General features: G+C 36.3%; 1 protein-coding gene across 5 annotated transcripts in view; it reads right to left on the bottom strand.

Moving 5' to 3' along the window:
- zmat4b (zinc finger, matrin-type 4b) overlaps window positions 1-20,422 on the bottom strand; it is a 28,027-nt gene extending 7,605 nt beyond the window's left edge. The window contains exons 1-7 of one of the 5 annotated variants that reach the window (XM_089126243.1): window positions 20,323-20,403; window positions 17,851-18,009; window positions 16,232-16,333; window positions 9,604-9,693; window positions 7,383-7,539; window positions 2,936-3,160; window positions 429-525 (exon numbers count right to left, since the gene is read on the bottom strand). In XM_089126243.1, the coding sequence (XP_088982369.1) occupies window positions 429-525; window positions 2,936-3,160; window positions 7,383-7,539; window positions 9,604-9,693; window positions 16,232-16,333; window positions 17,851-17,874 (695 nt within the window). In that variant the 5' untranslated portion in view covers window positions 17,875-18,009; window positions 20,323-20,403. Of the gene's footprint in view, window positions 1-428; window positions 526-2,935; window positions 3,161-7,382; window positions 7,540-9,603; window positions 9,694-16,231; window positions 16,334-17,850; window positions 18,010-19,244; window positions 19,349-20,322 lie in introns of those variants that run through there. The other 4 variants (XM_089126242.1, XM_039675789.2, XM_089126244.1 and 1 more) reach the window with 4 other exon arrangements.
- Between the last annotated feature and the right edge of the window lie 285 nt (window positions 20,423-20,707).

Genomic DNA, 20,707 nt, shown 5'->3' with positions numbered 1-20,707 from the left:
TCAGAAACAGTGCTTACTGATATAGAGCGTTCTTTATAATTTTGCAGACCATTTTTAAATGCTCAATCAGCAACATTGCACACTAAAGAAATTTGAAAATAGAAAAAAAGCATAAATCAAATCTTTTGAACCTGTTCACCAAATAGATTTGTTCATTCATTTACTGATTCCTTCAGTGGCACTTTCTGAATTGTTACACAAGAATGTGACTACCAGTGAGTGTCTTTTTGAGTGTTATGTGTGAGTCACTGAATCATTCGCCAACCTTATTCGCCTAGTCTTATTATTCTTTATTAAAATTTGGTTTTGATATTACTTTAGAGATGTATTTCCTGTCACATTAACATTATGAGGTTCACTGCAGGTTTACCTTTCGATTCTTGTCTTTTTTTTTTTTTTCAAGATGACATGCAGTGGCTGAAACTCACTTGTTCTGGTGTTTGGAGCCCTGCAGATGTGCATGATATTGTGCCACGGAGTTGAGCGTAACACTGCAAACCTCACATGTGTGACTCCGCTTCGGGCCTAAGAGCATACATAAATACATACACATCTATTAGACTAGAACTAACTGTGCTGTTTCATACAAACCAACAGCAAATGACCTCAAATCTTCTCTTCTCAGGGTAAATACAATGACTTATTTAGACGAACGCCAACAGCTAGAATCATGAGCATATGACCATCTCTTCACAGTACATAAATTACATGAGGTAAATTAGCATACAGCCTGAATACAGCACATCGGTATTCTTTAAAAAAAAAAAAAAAAAAAAAACATGCAATACCATAATGAGACTAATGAGAATAAACCAAAAATGCTTAATTATCAAAGTAATAATGTTAGAATGGTCCTATAAATAGATCTACATTTCTTTAACAATTTAATATTAATGTAATAATAAAATATACAACCATTCCTTTTGTTTTTCAGTATAAAATATAACGTGGACTTGCTTCTGTGACATTCAGTCATATATAAAGGCACGCAATGCAGGAATCCATGCTCCAGTAAACAGGTTATGCATGAACCATATATATATATATATATATATATATATATATATATATATATATATATATACTGTATATATATATATATATATATATATATATATATATATATATACATGTGCCTCCTTCACACATGAACATAAGCTTATGTCCATACATGACAATACACGTGGAACCATTTAGCGTGTGATGCGATTTACCATGGGGAGAGATGGGTGGTGTTAAATGACCCTTACATATGTCACATCACATGTATGCAATATGCCCAAAAGCAACAACCTCCTTAATTTAAACAAGAGGAATCTTTTGTTATCCGTGTATCCGAGCAATCGGGCCAGATAATAAAAGGAGCCTCATCACCACGGATCTATATTCAATCAAAGTCATACATTTAGTTGGCCTCATCTTTGCAACCAAGCTTTTCTTTGGCATTGTGCATATTTGCAATGATTAAAAACACAACAGAAGGGGCCGTGAAATACACAGATAAGCCGTATCCTCCCACAGCTCCGTCTTCCTACACCAAACCTGTTCTCCGCCTTTAACTAGGACAGACCAGTAAATTATAAGCTTATGTGAAGCTCGAAAAATCAGTCGCTGGCTTCCTGTGAGGTGGGACGTCAGACTGAAACGCCATAAAATGGGATTCCGTTGTTATTGAGCATTGATTCAGCCCCCTGCTGTTAGCACCACTAACGGCTTTTGAACAGACAATTGCTTGAGAGTAGAAATAGCATGTCAAATACTATTCTAGTCTACATTTACATAAGACTAATAGTTTAAACTTACCACACTATAGCAAGCACACCACAAAAATAGTGTTTTCAATCCCGAGAGTGCAGTACTGGGAAGCCTTAATGAAAACTGCAGCAATGAGTCATATCTATGAGTCACAAGCGTTGACATGAGGGACAGGACACTTCAATATGAATAGAAATCCAACATTTGGCTAAATGGCAGCTGGTAAACACCTCCCACGAAATGGTTCTCGTCCCTTTGCGCGTCAACTCACCAACGCTTTGCTGTCTGCAACTTCAGCCATTGACGGTTTGTTTGGCGAGCACAGATATTGTGCTCGGGGAGACTATTTGCCGTGCCTTTTAATTACCTACTGATATCTGCCTTGTACGAAAACTCTTTAGCTATCTGCTGAATAATGCAAATCGTTAATGAAATGCCTGCTTGTGAAAAGACTCTAAGACCATTAAAATGCTTCTACTGAGACCTGTAAAACAGTGGATGGTCAATGGCTTAAGATAATATCTGTGCTTAAATGGTGGCATTTACGACAGGGTTATTCATGAGCCATTAAAACAGATTGATGAAAACAAACATCATTACAGTTGAATGTACTTTTTTAAAGGGACAGTTCAGCCCAGAATGAAAATTCTGTCATATTTTAATCACCCTCATGTCATTCCAAACCTATAAGGCTTTCATTCTTCCACAGAACATAAAAGGAGTCACCCTTACATGAAATACAATTTCAGCTTTTAAGCTTAAATAAAATACAAATCATAAAACTGGTCCGCTATTCCAAGACTTCTAAAAATAAAACGATAGCTTTGTGTGACTGAAATTTTTAAAAATTCGACTGGAAATTTTCCTGACCAGGTCAATCAGTAAAAGAATAATTAAGACCAAACGATTTACTGAAAATAGCCGACTAAAAAAAACATTTTTTGATTAGTTCATTACACAAAGATATTGAATTGCTTCAAAAGACTTGGAATATAGCGCACACAAAGTGGCATAGGTCACTTTTTTAATAGTTGAATGGCATTTTGGATCCTTTTTAAAGCTCTAGACCTCATTTATTGTAATTGCTTTGAAAAACTCAGAATGAAAGACAGAATTTATGACAGAATTTTCACATTTGGGTGAACGATCCCATGTTTTGTCTGTTCCTATCCGAACATACCGTTCAGTTCATCTCCATCCTCCAGACTTTTACCCAGCTGTGCGAGGAGGTTAGCTTGGGCTGCATTTTTTTTGTGCTTCTTGCCTTCATAGTGCTGTCTAGCCATGCCAGGGTTGTTGAACCAGGCCTTGCACATCTGGCAGTAACGGTGTGAGAGCCTGCCATGTATGGAAGGACTTCCCGGGGAATCTTCCGTCAACGTATGCTCTGAACTTGCTGTCACCTCTGCAAGAGGGCAAAACAGACTTAGTATACTTGGTGCTCTGTTCATGTAAGGGATAGTTCACTTGGAAATGAATTTTTGCTATGTTTTAGCTTACCTCAAGGGAATCCAAGATGTAGGTGTCTTTGTTTCCACAGTATTTTCAATTTTGATATTTTTAGGTCAAACCGTTCGTGTCTGCCAGTCATATAATGGAGGTCTATGGTCACCACCTCAAAGAGCATGCACAGAGAAGTCCAAATTAAACATGATTTAATGACTCGTAAATGTAAGTACACATTGATGGCCCAAGACACGAAACGAGCATTTTGTGTGAGAAAACGAACAGTATTTATATCGTTTTCACCTCTTGTAAGGTAAAAACGATTTATCTCACACAAACCGCTCATTTCGTGTCTTGGGCCATCAACGTGTACTTACATTTACGAGTCATTAAATCATGTTTAATTAGGACTTCTCTGTGAGTGTTCTTTGAGGTGGTGACCATAGACCTGCATTATATGACTGATGGACAAGAACGGTTTGACCTAAATTTATCAAAATTGAAACTACTGAGGAAACAAAGACACCTACATCTTGGATGCCCTTGAGGTAAGCTAAAACATACCAAAAATTAATGTCAAAGTGAACTATCCCTTTAACAGGCTACAGAGAAAGACTATTTGTGTAAACAAAACACCATGACTGAGAGAGAAACTGAGCTTTATACAGGAGATGCACAGTTGTGGTCACAATTGTTGGCATCCCTGGTAAATATGATCAAAGTGATCAAAATATGATGGCTCAAAAAATAAATCTGCATTGTTTATTATCCTTATGATATTTTATAAAAAAAATAGCAACAAGTGAAGTGAAAGTGGGGGAGTACTCATGACTTTACTCAAGTACTTTTGAGAGGGAAATATTGTACTCTTTACTCCACTACATTTCTGTCCATAACTGTAAGTACCCGTTACTTCTAAAAAAAATAATGGACAAAAGAAAAATCTCGGAAACCCTCAATTTGTTGTTTCCCTCTCAAACGTGATTGGATTGTGTAGGTAAATAAAATGAGAAATGGATATAACATTTGAACTGTAAGGCTGGCTGTAATCTTATGTTGGGAATGTTGCGAATGATTTAAACTACAAATATGTTTTGTTTATTTTTCTTTTGTTGCAAAAATCTCATCCTTGTTGGACTCTATTAATAAATAGTTTGATCAACAAATATATATGTGTATGTTATGTATACATAACATATATCTGTTGATCAAATTATTATATTATATTATTATAACAGCCAGTCTTACAGTTCAAATGTTATATCCATTTCTCATTTTATTTACCAATATCGGAGTAACAACAACAGGTGTGTGACAGCATTAATAACACATATTAGAATTTTGGAGACATGCATACGTGATTCTATTGACATTTCTTTTGCTTCTGGTCTTTCTGTTGTCTAGGCATAGGGCACAGTCTCGTGTCAGTTTGAAATATTTCATGGGTAAAGGCCGCAAATTAGGAAAACACAATGTCCCCTGTGGCTGGGACTTAATATGGTGCATTCTGAATCACATGACACTAATATGATCAATTTGTTTCATAAACAGACGGGAGGTCATTTGTCTTGCACTAGCAGGTGTAAGCTTCTGTTTTCTCTGTTTGTTTTTAAGAAATGCATTTTTATTACAAAACTAAGAAGATGCTAATTATGCTCAGTAATAGTAAACGGTAAGACTACACTGACAGCGATCCTGTGTCATAACATGTAGAAAATAGGAACGGTGAATGGCACAAATAGGGCGTCTTGGCTCTTCTCCTGTTTTTCAAATGGAAGATAGATCCTGGCAGCTCTACAGGTGTATTTATAGAAGGTGTCAACATAACTCGATAATAGAAGCATTCTTTTTCCTTTTTTCCTTCTTCTTTCTGTCTCAGGTTCCCTGAGGTGTTTGAATGGAAGGTTGTTTTCATTATAACACATAATCAGAGTGTGATATGAAACACTACCGTGACAAATGTGGTCTGAGACCACAAGTGAAAATGGTTATATTTAGCTTTTCTTTTTCACAATTTAACATACAAATGTTTCAATTGCAATTTATGTTATCAACATAAAAATTGGAGAATTAGAACTTGATATCTATTTGGTATTTTGTGTTATATTAACATATATATGCCATTTAAATGTTTTTTTTTTTCTCTCGCAATTGCAAGTTTATAAAATTCTTACTGGCTTTTGAACAGTTTCTTCTGACATTCTGTCTCTGTTTATGGGAAAGGCGTGTAAGTGCAAAAGATCAACATAATTTTATGTTATCATTTGGAGCTTTAATAATCTTGTTCAAATTAGCATTACAGTAATTGTACAGATCTGCAGTGGACCGGTTTAATAATGGCAATGACACTCAAAGGTAATTTAATAAAATTGTATCCTCATCTCCATCCTTGACCATGTCCATTTCGTCTACACATTATCATTATAGAGTGGTGCAGGAGTGACGTCAAAACCGGGAAGTCGGAAGTCTAATTCGCCACTGGATCCCTCGAGATTTTCTTATGGGGGTTTAAAGGGATACTCCACTTTTTTTGGAAATAGGCTCATTTTACAACCCCCCCCCAGAGTTAAACAGTTGAGTTTCACCGTTTTCAAAAACAGCCGATTTTCTGATATTTAGAAGAATATCATTAACCAGACAGTTTCTGGTCTCATTGACTTAGATGAGACCAGAAACTGTCTGGTTAATGATATTCTTCTAAATATCAGAAAATCGGCTGAATGGATTCGAAAACGGTAAAAGTCAACTGTTTAACTCTGGAGGGGGTTGTAAAATGAGCCTATTTCCAAAAAAAAAGTGGAGTATCCCTTTAAAATTGGGGTTTTCCGTTTATGATTAAAGTAAGGTCTGTGTTAAATATACTTGGACGTTTTGTCCTGCAACGTAAACTGCACACAGTCACACCCCAAATGTTAGTTACTTATAAGAAATATGTTTTCAAAAATAAACATAACTGCCTCAAAATTTGAGTTTTTCACCACACATGTAAAATCATCATCTTGTAAGGCCTTTATGGCGGTGGAAGCAGCCGTATAGCAACCGTCCAAATGTAACTGAATAATGCTGAGCCTCTACTATGACTGCTGAACAAACAACAAAAGGACAGTTTCTTGAACCCTATTATGGTTTCTAAAAGTTTTTTAATGGTGTTGCTTAGTGAGGCTTGCTATTTGAACAAACACTTTAAAAAATCAGCACGCAACTCGTCCCGCACCATTTGTGCTGTGGACATAAAAGCACATTAAATCATGAGACTTGTTGATGAGCGGTGCGCTATTACTTTCTTATTACTTAGTGATTGGACATAGGATTGCCGCCTGATGTGGATGATAAAACAGGCATAGCTCACGTTTTTTGCAGAAAATGTCAAGTCTAGTCTTGCGAATGGACTTTGGATAAAACATAACAACATCAAGAGGTTCCTGTCTTTTGTCAATAACTCCTACACTCCTACTTCATCTGTTTCTGCACATCCAGCTGTCATTTTGGATTGTTTCTAAGCTCTTTCCATTTGTTTCTTTGTTGTGTTCTTTCGCACCCTCAGGTACCTTGGCCACGCGCAATTATGCATGCTAAGTGAGTCAGTGATGTGTTGTCCCTGCTAAAGGCCCTGCTCTTTTCATAAACATGCTACAAGCGACAGTCTCGAGAACACAAACCTCTGATATGCCTAATGCACTCACATTTGGGTGAATGAAAAACATGACATCCAAGTATACTGCAATATTCTGCAAACTTGTGAAACTCACTTGTCAACTTCATCATTAATGTTACATTTTCTGAAAATGTGTGTGCTGATCCAAGAGGTATTCTATCTATCTATCTATCTATCTATCTATCTATCTATCTATCTATCTATCTATCTATCTATCTATCTATCTATCTATCTATCTATCTATCTATCTATCTATCTATCTATCTATCTATCTATCTATCTATCTATCTATCTATCTATCTATCTATCTATCTATCTATCTATCTATCTAAGTTCTTCTCAATAACAAATTGCCTCATTATCTAATATTCAGAGTCTGTCCATGGCTAAACAGGTCACTTCCCCACTGACTGCTTAAGACGTCATATGTGTAAAACACATTTGAGTATGAATACTGATCCAGGAACAGCTTGGGCTTCATTATTATGGTGATCTAGTCAGTGTGGAGCTGATCTTAGACCTCTACCTTTAGATGTGATGGCAGGTGGTTCCCCCAGCAGTAGCCGTAGTCTCTTGGCATGGATCTTGCCCTGGTAGTGTGACTGGGCCACTACCGCTGAAGTGAACGACATATTGCACAGCGTGCAGCATTTGTTCTTGTCCACGTCTCCCTCCGCACTGCCCTGGGACGACACAGAGACAGACACATTCTCTGATATCCTTTAACCGGGACCGTGTTTCATCTTCAGTTAATAATAATGGAGAACAGAATGATTTATGAAGCAAATGTGTTCTATCATAACTTTAAGAGGAAGATATGAAATTTGGCTGTCAAATTGGCAGATGTGGGTCGCGCTGTGGGGAAGTAATTTAAAAACTTCTAAAAACGGTGTAGCATATATTCTACTTCCTGAACTGATGCAACCACTCTTGAGTTTCTCATCTTGACTGAAATTTGTCTCTAAACACTGTTGTGGAAGTCAAATCGAAACTTTCGGTAAAAGAAAATTGTTGCTTAAGATGCATCTATCTATCTGTCTGTCCGTCCAATAAATAGAAAAGACTACACTTTAATAAATAAAAAATACTACAGAGCAGAGGCTAGTTGTTGGCTTTTTTTCTAAATAAAAATAGGTAAATTTATTTTGTCTATTTAAATTCTATTTACAAAATCACCACACAATAACGGTCAATAACTGTAATTTTTTGAAGGCTAATCTTTTTCTAAAAAAAAAAAAAAAAAAGATGACACCTTGCACTTGAAGATGTCAAAAAATCAAAATGTGAGAAACCTATTTTAGCTTCAAGTTCTATAAGGAATAGTTATGTCAATTTTAGTTACAATCATGTCATTTTAAACCTGTATACTGTTATTTTGTATAATACAAAAGAAGTGTTTGAAGAATCAGTATGCAATATAACAACAGTCTATAGTGACCATGTCTGTCAAACTTCAAAAAGTATCTTAATACAATCAATGAGATGTCATTTGTGGTAAGACAATCTTAATCTAAATTTCTGAAAAAAGACATGATGATGAGTGACCTACATTTTTTTTTTAATGCTCCATACATTAAGCATTAAATAATGAGAACCCGATTGACTTTCTGAGCTGTAATTGTTCTATAACCCTTGAGCTTGAACTGGGGTCTGTCTTCCCTCCGCAGGGCATTGATCTGTGTCCACTCATTCTGTTTCTTGTTATTCCTCTGCTGACACGCCATAATGTCTTTATTTACTCTCCCGAGGGAAAAGACCTCACCAATGTCCAGCTAAACCGTCAATGTCCATTTAAATATTGACCTTGATTGAAAACAATGGAGCAAGCATCTCTATTATTAATTTCAAGCAAATTCTTTAATATTGCTAGCAGTGAAAAGACAAAAGAAACCTGTGTCTAACTCGCATTATGAGAGTGAGATGAACCAAAGAAAATTGAGCAGAGACTCAAATGTTTCTAGATGCTTTATAGTTGTGTCTGTGGGGGTTATTTTATTCTGTTATTTTAAATTAAAATAGACTTTTTAGTCTGTTTGAAAGTCTGAAACAGACTTTGTTCTACAAGCGAATTCCTGTCAATATATAAATACAATTTTGTAAAATATTTTGTAGAGGAAACAAATCATGCAAGTCTGTCACAGATTTGTTTTTTTTTTGTTTTTTTTTTATGTAATTTGCTTTGATAAGAAAGTCACTCAAGAACAATGCTTGCACAAATATGCCCAATATATCAATTCAAAATTAGCAACACCTCAACTAGTTTTATAGCAGTCATGAAACCTGTAGCAGTCCAAACCCCAGACATTCACAAGCCATGTGTGACATAACCTTGTCATGTGAAAGTTGTTACAAAATATATTGGGTCATTCTTCGTACTTCTAAAAGATCCACTTAATCACTAAACCCCAATGATAGCCTGAAATGTGAGAGACGCGGGACTGGGCAGAAGTAATATGCTTAGACGAGCAGGTCATCCATGTCAATCAATATGTTGTGGACATAAAACCGTTTTTCCTGATAGCTACATGGGCTCCTCAATGGAGTAATGAAACTGCCAGCTTCAATTTTTTAGAAGGAAAGTGGCTTGGAATTGGTGCTAGTATATATATATATATATATATATATATATATATTTTTTTTTTTTTTTTTCCAGTCAAATTCAAAAAGCATAACTAGCAACAAATTCTCTATCAGTCCCAATGCATGTACATTAAAAAAGCCATATGTAGGCGTATTTCTTCACTTACATTGTCTGTCCGAAGTTTCTTTGCAGGACATCCACCATCCACTGGGTGTAACATGTAATACAGGCGAACTTTGTTTGCATGCTTTCGACTCTGCAAGAAAATGAGATATAAAATAGCCAGTTTCATTCCAGTGTAGACAAAAAAGAAACAGCTCGCCATTGATTATCAAGGAAAGCAACGTCAGACCCGACCCAAACAATTCTCATCAGGGCTACAGGAACAAGATTATGTACTACAGCTTTCATTTCTCAAAGCTTGATGTGCCCCTCTGAATGATTTCTCTGGTGGGTGGATAAAGGTCCGTATTGATTGTTGTGTAGCAGATGAATGCCCAGACATATGAGCAGTGAAGAGGCACCAGAGGGTTCTTCAATCCATTATTAAGAAATCTGCCCCAAAATGGTAAATGTCCATAAAAGCCACCATAAACTAAAACGTTTTGTAGCAGTTATGGTGTCTGCAAGATGAATGATTTTTGGAAATCTAAAAGGCAGAAAGATGAATAATCAGACATCAAAGAAATAGTTCACACAATAATGAAACCTCAGGTCATCCTAAACCTGTATTACTTTCTTTTATCTGGAGCACATGAGAGATTTTGCAGGTCTTTTCATGAATGTAAATGACAAAATGTGTTGTTTACGAAATTAAAGAATTGTCTTTTACATTGACACAATACTCAAAATAAATAAAAATATTATCTGAGGATATTTACTTTATATTAAGTTGACAGCGTATCTTCTATCCAATTTTACAGTAATGTTAAAGCTACACTGTGTGATTTTTACCCCCATCTAGCGGTGAAGAGATAATGACCATCCAGTGAATATTAGTTTCTGTTCCTCTCAATTCCGATTTCGTTTTAACTCCTACAGTGGCCAATGTAGTCCAAGATTAACATGGCTTCCAGCTCGACCTCGTCCATGAGTGTTAACTCAAACATAAACGCGAAAGGCGAATCTTGAATTAACGGGTATGCAGGGGTGTAAAGTAACGAATTACAAATACTCACGTTACTGTAATTAAGTAGTTTTTTTCAGAAATTGTACTTTTTTGAGTAAGTTTAAAATTGTGTAATTTTACTTTTACTTGAGTATATTTTAAGTGATGTATCGGTACTTTTTCTCCGCTATTTTTCTTCTGTTTGTGGCCGTTACTCGTTACTTGTTTTAATTTTATTTTTATCCATCAACGTGATTGGATCGAGTAATCGGTCTCGTGACTGTCATCAATTCAAATTAAGCATAGAAAACTTTAACCGCCTATTCCTGCTGTTACTCTGGACTGCTGTGGAAGTTCATTTATCACGCATCAATTCAATCCAGATATCAGCGTCTTCCTCTAATATGCTAAGGTACATTTCACATTTCTGCTTAATATGATATTTATATAGACTGTCCTGTCTACATGGCCTATTTGGTCTGAGGTTGGGGGAATTGCGTGACGAGTTTATAATGCGGTGAATTCCCGCTCCCATTTACTTCACTATATAGAGACGCGCGTCACGATCTGTGCACTGCCGCGTCTCGCGCTCGCCATGCCGCCAGATTCAGAATCAGTGCATGTCGTTAACTTAAACTGCATTTCTTAATAAGAAATTAGCACAGCTCGTTAATAAACGTTTTTTGAGTGATCCATTATACGATCCGTCTTCATTTGGCAAGTGCACTTCCGCAAGACTTCCGCAAAAAACATTGTTCATGTTGAACTTTTTTTTTTTGTGGATGCTGCTGATAAAACAGCTTCGCCGAGACTTCAGAGACAAAGTGTGTTTGTTTGTTTCTTTTGTAAAAGTTTCCTGGATATAACTTCCCTATTTAATGCACAATTTTCCTTACAAATTATATTATCAGCATTACAATGTGAGTAAATGTAGCCGTGTAAAATGTAAGGGATGATGCCACCCTTCTACAATGTGCATTTACGTTTAAATTGTAACATATTTAATAGCATGGAATTAAAGTGTGTAATTAGTGTTAGCTCACTATCTTAGCCTTTTTCAGTGCATTAGTTGAGGTAATATGATAATATTAGTGATTCTCATTTATCAAAACACTAACATTGGTACCGTTTTGGAGAGAAATTGGGTATTTTTTAATCTCTCTATTTAACCCATCTCTTGGTGTGTGATGCTGAACTATCATATGAGTTTCTAAAGGTTTTTGAATTCTTTGCACAGTTATGAATATTGATATTTTATGTGCAACAATAGCATGCTCAGGCCCAGTGGTTTTTCGCCCGAATTTTAAATGCTCCCCCCCCCCCCCCCCAAATAATATGATTTAAATGGTGATGAGTGTACTGATTTGATGCATTTTAAAAAGATTGATGATAGATATTCTTCAATCTCTCTTACAAACAACAAAATATAATGTGAATTACAGTATGTGCAATTTTTTTTTAATTTATAAATTGTAGTGCACAGTGGTTATTATAAGGGGTAGAATCCACACCTCAGTACTCACTACTCACTACTCTTGAGTACTTTTAAATAAGCTACTTTTTTACTCTTACTCAAGTAGTTTTTTGGACAAGTACTTTTTACTCTACTCACACTACATTTATTGGAATGAAATGGTACTTTTACTTGAGTATGTTTTTTCAGTACTCTTTCCACCACTGCGGGTATGTCCCTCTTTGGCTAATGTACTTTCAAGATGGATGGGGCAACATGGCGACCGACATTAGAACCCCTTACCCGTATGTATTTTCAATGGCATATTATACACTCACAAGAATACTTTATTACTTGAACGAAGTAAATGTACATTAATGAGCATATACATTTTTTAATGAACTAAGTGTTTTTAGCTAAAAATAAACTAAAAGAGTTAAACAGTGTAGCTTTAAATGTTTAAAACTTTAAAAAAAACAAACAAGATTTGGTTGTTATTTCTTACTCTTTAAGGCTGTCAGTTGAATAAATAATTATAATTAATCTCATGATTTTCTATTTTTATAGAGCAGAAGGAAACAATATTCACAATAAAATCAGTAAATGTACTTTTTAAAAACATATTTATTTCAAAATTGATTTAATTAAAAATTGTAAGCCCTCAAAAAAATCCATCTAGTCTTTTTTCCCCCCTCAAATTTACTCCAGATGCTGATTCGAACTACTTTATGATGTTTTTTGGCTCATATTCATCTTCATCGTATGGAAAACAACATTCTGCGAAATGTTTTCTTTTCTCTAGATAATTTTTAGCTGTATATATTTGAATCCTCAAATATATGGTGTTTTGTACTTACAATAAATGACTTTAGTAAATTCAGTAACTTGAAGTCATTTGAAATGCTTCATGAGATAATTCTTCAAGACGCAATATACTTTAATGTTGCTTTTTAGGCTCTTTGTACGAACAACGCCAGCTTGAATATTGTGCTAACTTCTCCATTTATGGTCCACAGAAGAAAGACGCTTATACAGGTTTAGATGCCATGACATTTTAGGTTGCACTGTTCCTTTTAAACCTCAAAGTAACTGTTTCAGTCATTATGCAAATGCTACTTAAGTATGCATTTAGTCAAGCAGACCATGTATTCCACTGTTCCCATTCGCTAGAGCACATTTTCACCACTGTGAAAGGCTTTAATGTATAGCAGCGAGGTGCTAATTGACCCGGGATACTCTTGATCCCATCAGTCAGCCCTGAGTCGTTCCCTCACCTGTTCCTTCTCCTCTTGCTTATCTGATCAATTCAGCCCTTTGATGCAAAAAAAAAACACTGAATCACTTGGATCGTGTCTGCATTTACCCAGGGTGCATAAAAAAGCCACCGCATCCCAGTTCCGCCTAACTGGGATGCTGTGGCATCTTTATGCACAAATGTTCTGACAAATGTTTGGCATTGATCCTAACTGTCTGTTCTCTTAAATAAGCGAAGCTGCTAAGGCTATAGCGCAGACTTTGTTCGTTCTAGTAAGCTAGGCTCTCCTCAGCGGGGTGGTGGCGACACTGGGATCGGTCTCATTAAATGCATGACCACACGGCCTCATCGCTCCGTCTCCAGCAAACTTCTAGCATCCTCATTATAGCACCAACCGGCTGACAATAACAAGCCTACAGCTCAGGGCTTTGTTTTCTGAATTCTGTGAGAAAAAAAAAAAGATTTATTTTCTTGTCTGCTCAAAAGTGCTGTTGATCAGACGTGTCACTCAGTTGTAATGGGGAACATGCAGTTCGTTTCACGATACATTTGCACCCGGAGGGTTTTGTTAGTGCAATTCGTTTCTATTCATTTTATCAATAACATACAAACCAATCCAGACCTAACGTGAGATTGTTACGGCTTTTGTAGAATGTGTTTAGTTGAAAAACTACAGTAATCACAAAGAAAGATGTGGCAATCAGAAAAGTCACTGTTCCTTGAGGAATCGAATTGACTAGAAGTTTGTAGAAACATATTTTTTCCCATCTACCTCTAGAACTGTGAAACATGTGTTGGTAATCTCTAAATACGATCTTTCATTCAGTCATAAAGCCGATCCATGTATCAACAGCAGTCCTCCATGACCTAGCCAGGCAACAAGAAGGTCAGATAAAACCTGAACTTCTCATGTCAAAAGCCTCATCATTTAAACATGAGAGACATTATATTACAGACGAGACCAGACTCTAGTTTGGGATAACAAGCAAACAGCTGGTTTCTCATTCGCTCCTTTCACCTTACACCGTTTCACCAAACAACCTGAGGAATTAAATGTGCTAGCCTTTATATTGCACAGCAATCATCCAGGCCCCTGGACCAGCTGCGGCTCCTTAATCTTGATATTTGATATATGATATAGTTGTTTGCCCAAAATTGAGAGAATATTCTGCTTGAATAGCCCAGTGGTTTTTGTCTTTGCAGTCTTATCGGGTGCATCGGCCTGATGGGAAACTCAGTGAGTGGTTGATTTAGATGCGTTATGTTCTTCTTGCATCATATGTCATTACCCTCAGCCATGAACAGAGATTTCTTAATTATTGCCTCTTAAATTTGCATGTCGCTCTCGTCTCCTGGGGAAATGGAGCCATGTGGTCGACACTTGAGCTGGCTGAGAACAGCTGGGTGTTTCAGAGAACCACTGAGATTTCATTGACCACTGACAAACCGCTGACAAATCACAAACGCAAATATTCAATTCTATGTAATTATCTGACTTGGAAATAGCTCTGAAATTTCCAGCAATAGTGTGACTCCTATAGCGAGCTGCTGGGGAAAAAGTGGAGGGTTTTATGAAGAAAGAAAGCTGAAAATGCACTGCTAGTGATCCATGTGTCGTTTATGCATTTTGTGTAGTCACGTGACTTCAGTGCTGGTTCAAGTGGATTTATTGAGGTTATTACCAAAGCACAGTTGATCTAGAACTAATTTAAATGTTCTTTAGACATAGCCTAGCAATTAAATAATTTAGAGCCCGACCGATAAAGGATTTTGAAGGGCGATACCGATAAAACATTTGTTGGTTTTAAAATCCGATATTGCGATATATCGGCCGATTTTGTTTTTTTTTTCAGAAACGCGCAAGAAAACATTAACAGATTTCCCTAACATTAGTTTTTTGTAGTCATTTATGAGTTTTAACTAAAATAACTATATATAACTATAACTATATATATATTAAAGTATAACTGATAAATAAAATAATAATCAGTCCCTACATTGCCTTATAAGCTGCCTGCAACCGGACGTGTGGCGCGTTATACACGAGTGTTGCCAACAGGGACGGTGTAGAGTGCCCTTTGTTGGACAAACTATACAACTCCAACACTCATGACATGGTTGAAGCGTGTTTTGTCCGTTTTTGTTTAATTTTTAAATATTCATTTATCGGCCATTATAACCGATACCGATACCGATAGTTTGTAAAATGCCTAATATCGGCCGATAATATCGGCCTGCCGATAAATTGATCTGGCTCTATAAATAATGACCACAAAATAATTTCTATGTATAAATGGTAATATACTCTACCATTCAAAAGTTGAATTTCAGTAGTTTTTTTTTTTTTTTTAAGAAATTAACACTTTTATTCAGCAGGGATGAAATAAATTGATCAAAAGTCACAGTAAAGACATTTATGTTGCAAAATATGTATATTTCAAATATATGTTTGTTTGTTTTTTTTTTCTTAATATATGTCAAACAAAAATGGGGGAAAAAAAATCTGGATTTCCACAAAAATCAGCAGCACAGCTGTGAAACTTACCAGTCTACTTCTCAAGAGAAAAATCAAGAGGAGACTTGCACCAAAATCTCCAGTTAATCGTCATTTAATCTCACTGTTATCTAGGAGAAATAATTGGGATATAGATGCACTTCTGATCTCATCTCATTTATGATTTTTCATTGGGGCTGGATTGTGGCACATTGCATAAGGCTTTGTGTGAATCTGCTCGCATTTCTAGCTTGATATTATCAAAACCGAAATTTATTTACATACTATGATTGATGGCGGTTGAAATGCATGGCCCTTTTTAATTGCATATGAATATTAGCTACAAAAATCTAATTAACCTACTTATCAGCTCTCTTTTAGAAAGTGCGCAGCAGACCGTAGAAAATTATTGACAGCGGATCAAATTAACAGCTATCAGTAAATGTTTATGCTTTGTTAGAATGTGAGTGTGTGTGTTACTCACCTCATAGTGGGCGACTCTCTGTGACTCAGAGATAAGCTGAGCGCTGCACACTTTGCAGTAGCTGTCAGTGAATAACCCCGGATCCACTTCCGTAGCCTTCATCTGAAGAGGAATATCAGTGCGAGTATGGTTATTGGTTTCCAACATTCATTAGAGACACTCCAAACTAGATGAGGTCTGAAGTCTTGAGAGACCTTAATATTTATATTTGTGATAATGATTTTTTCCTAATAGAATTATCACAAGAAAAAATAAACCCTAAAAAAATGTATCTTTCACAAGTCAATCAATCATGCAAGAATTCATCGCTGTGACATTTTGGGTTTGTCGTAGAGTGACATTCTTTGTGCAAACTGATGTATTCTGTGACATTTTGATTTTGGAAAAAGGAGAGGGAGGTTGGGAGGGGTATAGAATGAGACAGACAATAGGAGAGATAAATCTGGCACCGCTCTGTGTCAAAAGAGGCAAAAATTCACAACTATATATGCCTGAAGGAGAAAGAGGCATACTGTGGTAGACATCTTTTTAGTGCTGATCTGGGACCATCTGACGCCAACCTTACCTAATACTGACCTTATTAATCTAGACACTGCAAAATGATTGTAGGTCATAATAAGGAGATTTTAATGACAGAAGGAGGTGAGGTCATCCATTCGGACCATGCTCTCGTTTGGAAAGCTCCTGGCACCTGACAGAGATCTTAAAGGGATAGTTCATCCAAAAATGAAAATGATGTCATGTAAGTCGTGTAATTTCAAATTCAAACCTCTATTATTTTCTTCATTCTGTGAAACCAAAAAAGTAGATATTTTGAAGAGTGTTTCTACTGGTTTTGTTAAAAGTGTAGTTGACCCAATGTGCGTGTTGTATTGTTCATCAATGTGGTAAACACTTGCTTATCCTGAATGCCGCAACCTGTATTAAATGATAATTGCGTTCGCTTGCAAGATCTCAATTGGGAAGATTGACTTTTTACAGATTCCCAACATTTGAATGTTGAGTTCCCAACATTATGCAACAGAAAGATTGCGCTCCAGACTGCTGTGAACGCGCTCAGGAACATTTGCCAATAATTAACAGATTATTATTGGATATTAATTGGCTGCTCTACATTAAATTATTGGATTACAGGTAATAATAATATTGTAAATAATGTTCAGTTTCTTGCACAGACCATAAGACCATAAGATAAGGCAGGAGTGGTGATGGCGCAGTGGATAAGACACATGCCTTTGGTGTGAGACTCGGGTTCGAATCCACTGTAAGACACCAATGTGTCCCTGAGCAAGACACTTAACCCCTAGTTGCTCCAGAGACGCGTGACCTCTGACATATACAGCAATTGTAAGTCACTTTGGATAAAAGCGCCAGCTAAATGTAATAAGACCAATGAATCATCAGGAACCACGTGTATTAATTTTGTGTTGCCTTTATAGGTTTTTTTTTACTCTTAAACTGACCCATTGACTTGCATTATACACGGTAAATCACCAAGAGGATGGCCTGAGGATCAGGAAATTAACAGCAAATTAAAATCTTTGGGTGAAAAAAATTAAACCATCCCTTTAATTGAGTAGTTCACTTGAAAAAAAAACGTTTGCTGATAATTTACTCACCCCCATGTCATGCAAGATGTCCATGTCTTTCTTTCTTCAGTAGAAAAGAAATTAAGATTTTTGATGAAAACATTACAGGATTTTTCTCCATATAATGGACTTCAATGGACCCCAACAGTTTCAAGGTCCAAATGACAGTTTCGGTGCAGCTTCAAAGGCCTTTAAACGACACCAGACGATGAATAAGAGTCTTATCTAGCGAAACGATCGGTCATTTCAAAAATAAATAAAAAGTTTTATAAGCACAAAATGCTCTCACTATCTAATCTAATCATCACAAAATGCTCTAACTAGTGAACTAATGGGGTCCAACACTCTTAAAAATAAAGTCTGTTTTTACAGTAATGACTTGATGATGTTCTAATCTGAAGTTCCTTTTGTGCAATGGAAAGTTTCCATGTTAAAGGGATCATGGCATGAGAACATCGACAAATAATTTTATATTATTGCACCGCGATCAGCCATAAAGGAGCCGGATCACTTTTAGATAATAATGTTAATACACGTATAATATTGACATTATTATAAGTGAACCCCAAAGAAAAACCATGTCATGAGACTTTCAAAGGTTCTTCATAGAACCAGATACCAATAAAGAACACTTATTTTAAGACTGTATTATAAAAAAACTGAAAAATTACACAGACAATAAGGCATACAAAATGGCCTACTTTAAAATCAGCTTTAAAAAAACAAACAAGGCTATAATTCTACAATTTACATGTTTTCCACATGCTTTGATGACTCTTTACTCCTTCACATCCATTTTGAGATTGTCATGGGAGATATTATGGTGCTCTAGATTCGACTTCGGGGCGCCAGATCTTGGCAAACAACTGCTTAGGGCTCATTTGTGATTCAAGGGCATAGCCAACTGAAATTTGGAGAATGATAAAATAGTTTTATATAAAAAAATAAAATATTGGTTGTTTTCCCAACCCTTTTTCTCACCCTAGGGGTAACTTCAGACCAACTAAGTATCCCATAACTATTCCAGACAAATTGTTTAAAGTCAGAAAGAAAGTCTGTGACCCTCTGATGCCCCCCAAAAACTAAATAACACCCTGCAGCATCCAGCAGTCCATGAGTTTACACTCAATATTCCAAAATCATTACTTCCATAAAAAAGCCATCTATCCTCTCTCAAAAGCAAATAATTGCCTTCTCACTTATGCATTGAACTTTTGATTCATATAATAAGTTGCTTCCTCAAAAGTAAAGCACTGAATTATGGATTGAACTGAAGTAACTGTTACTACAAAAGCCCTTCTAAATGATAATCAATGGGTCAAATGGAGTTCAGAATAGCACCTGGTAATTTCTTAGAAATTTAACCTTTAATTTAGAAGTGTGGGATTACAACAGTTTAAGTATACCATGATTGGAGACTTTACCTGTGAATAACTTTCTCAACATATCAGGTGTCACTCCAAAGACATTCTAGGAATCCACATGTCTGAAATCTTACAAACAAAGATCAAGAGGAAACAAGTAGGCAAGTATTTTACTTTTTAGAAAGAAAGATTTGGCCAGATCTGGTTTTCTGAAGAGATCGATCTTATAAAAGTCTCTCCTGTCAAAGTTAATCTTGTCAATAAAAGCTCCGGCTAACAAAAGCCCTGACCAGATGAGCATAACGCTCTTCTTTCATGTGTGGAAAAGTGATTGCTTGCCTCGCGTAAACCCCACAACCACATATTGATTTCCCTTAAGTTAGGGGGTGGGGGGGGGGGAGCAATTTCCATTATTTTGAACATTGTAATGGAGAATGAAGTGAGGAGAAAAATATATCTTTGAGAGGAGGCACAGGAGAGCAGGTGCTTTCTTTTTATTCCTTCAAAACCCACCATTTCTGAGATGAGAAGACAGTTGATACTGTAAGATACCGGCATCATGATATGCTGACACTGACTGTGCTTACATTAGAATATCACTGAATTACAATAATATTCACTGAAATGCAAGAATATTCAAGATAACCCATTAATGGAAACATATGGCCATATTCTGATTATGCACGAGAGCCATAAACATGATTGCCATAAAAACCAGATTAAACCAATATTCCAGTTTAGACATTTTAGGAAAGCTGACATATTCCTGTGTTATTCAGAACTTTTAAAAATTACAACTTAAATATGAACACTGCAATTTGATATACTGTAAGGCTACCCAAAAACGTATTTATGGACAACACTTGTGATCCAATATAGAAGACTCCTTTGCAGTTGCTTGAGATTTATGGTGTTTAAATAATACTCAGCTTTATATTCGAGATTTAGTAGCATAAACGTATTTAGATAGTAGTATTAGGCTAGTAGTAATAATGGCAGTCGTAGTAGTAGGCTATAGTAGGCTACAATAATAATAAACTAAACGAAATTAAGAAAGTTGCGCCTGTTCAAGCTCATGCATTTTGATAAATGCATGAGAAATAATGAACATTTTCTTAAAACTGAAGAGAAAGCTTACTTGTAATTCCAAACTGTATCCTCGATGCAGTTGATCGGAACCCACGTTCAGATGAGGGCTGATACAGTCCATAGAGTGCGTGTGTGTGTGTGTGTGTGAGTGTGTGAGAGGTGATGCTGCGCGCGTGCTGTGTGTGTGCGCGTGTGTCACAGGGAGCTCCATGTTCGTCAACCGCTCAGTCTCCGCCCCCGGCGTGCTCATTGGCTGCTGCTTCCGCTAGAAATCGGCAACGTGCCAATAAAAATGTAATTAAATTAATCCGTGAGCATCTGAAATTTTTAAGAACGTGAGTTATTTAAAATGCGTTACTTACAAACCTTATGTTCTAATTTTTGTTCAATTTATTGTAGTGAAGACTGAATCCAACCATTTGGGATATGGAAGG

Source organism: Pimephales promelas, chromosome 23, assembly GCF_988280905.1.
Source record: "Pimephales promelas chromosome 23, fPimPro1.hap1.1, whole genome shotgun sequence".
Classification (NCBI taxonomy): domain Eukaryota; kingdom Metazoa; phylum Chordata; class Actinopteri; order Cypriniformes; family Leuciscidae; genus Pimephales; species Pimephales promelas.
This window is presented reverse-complemented; position numbering and strand designations above follow the sequence as displayed.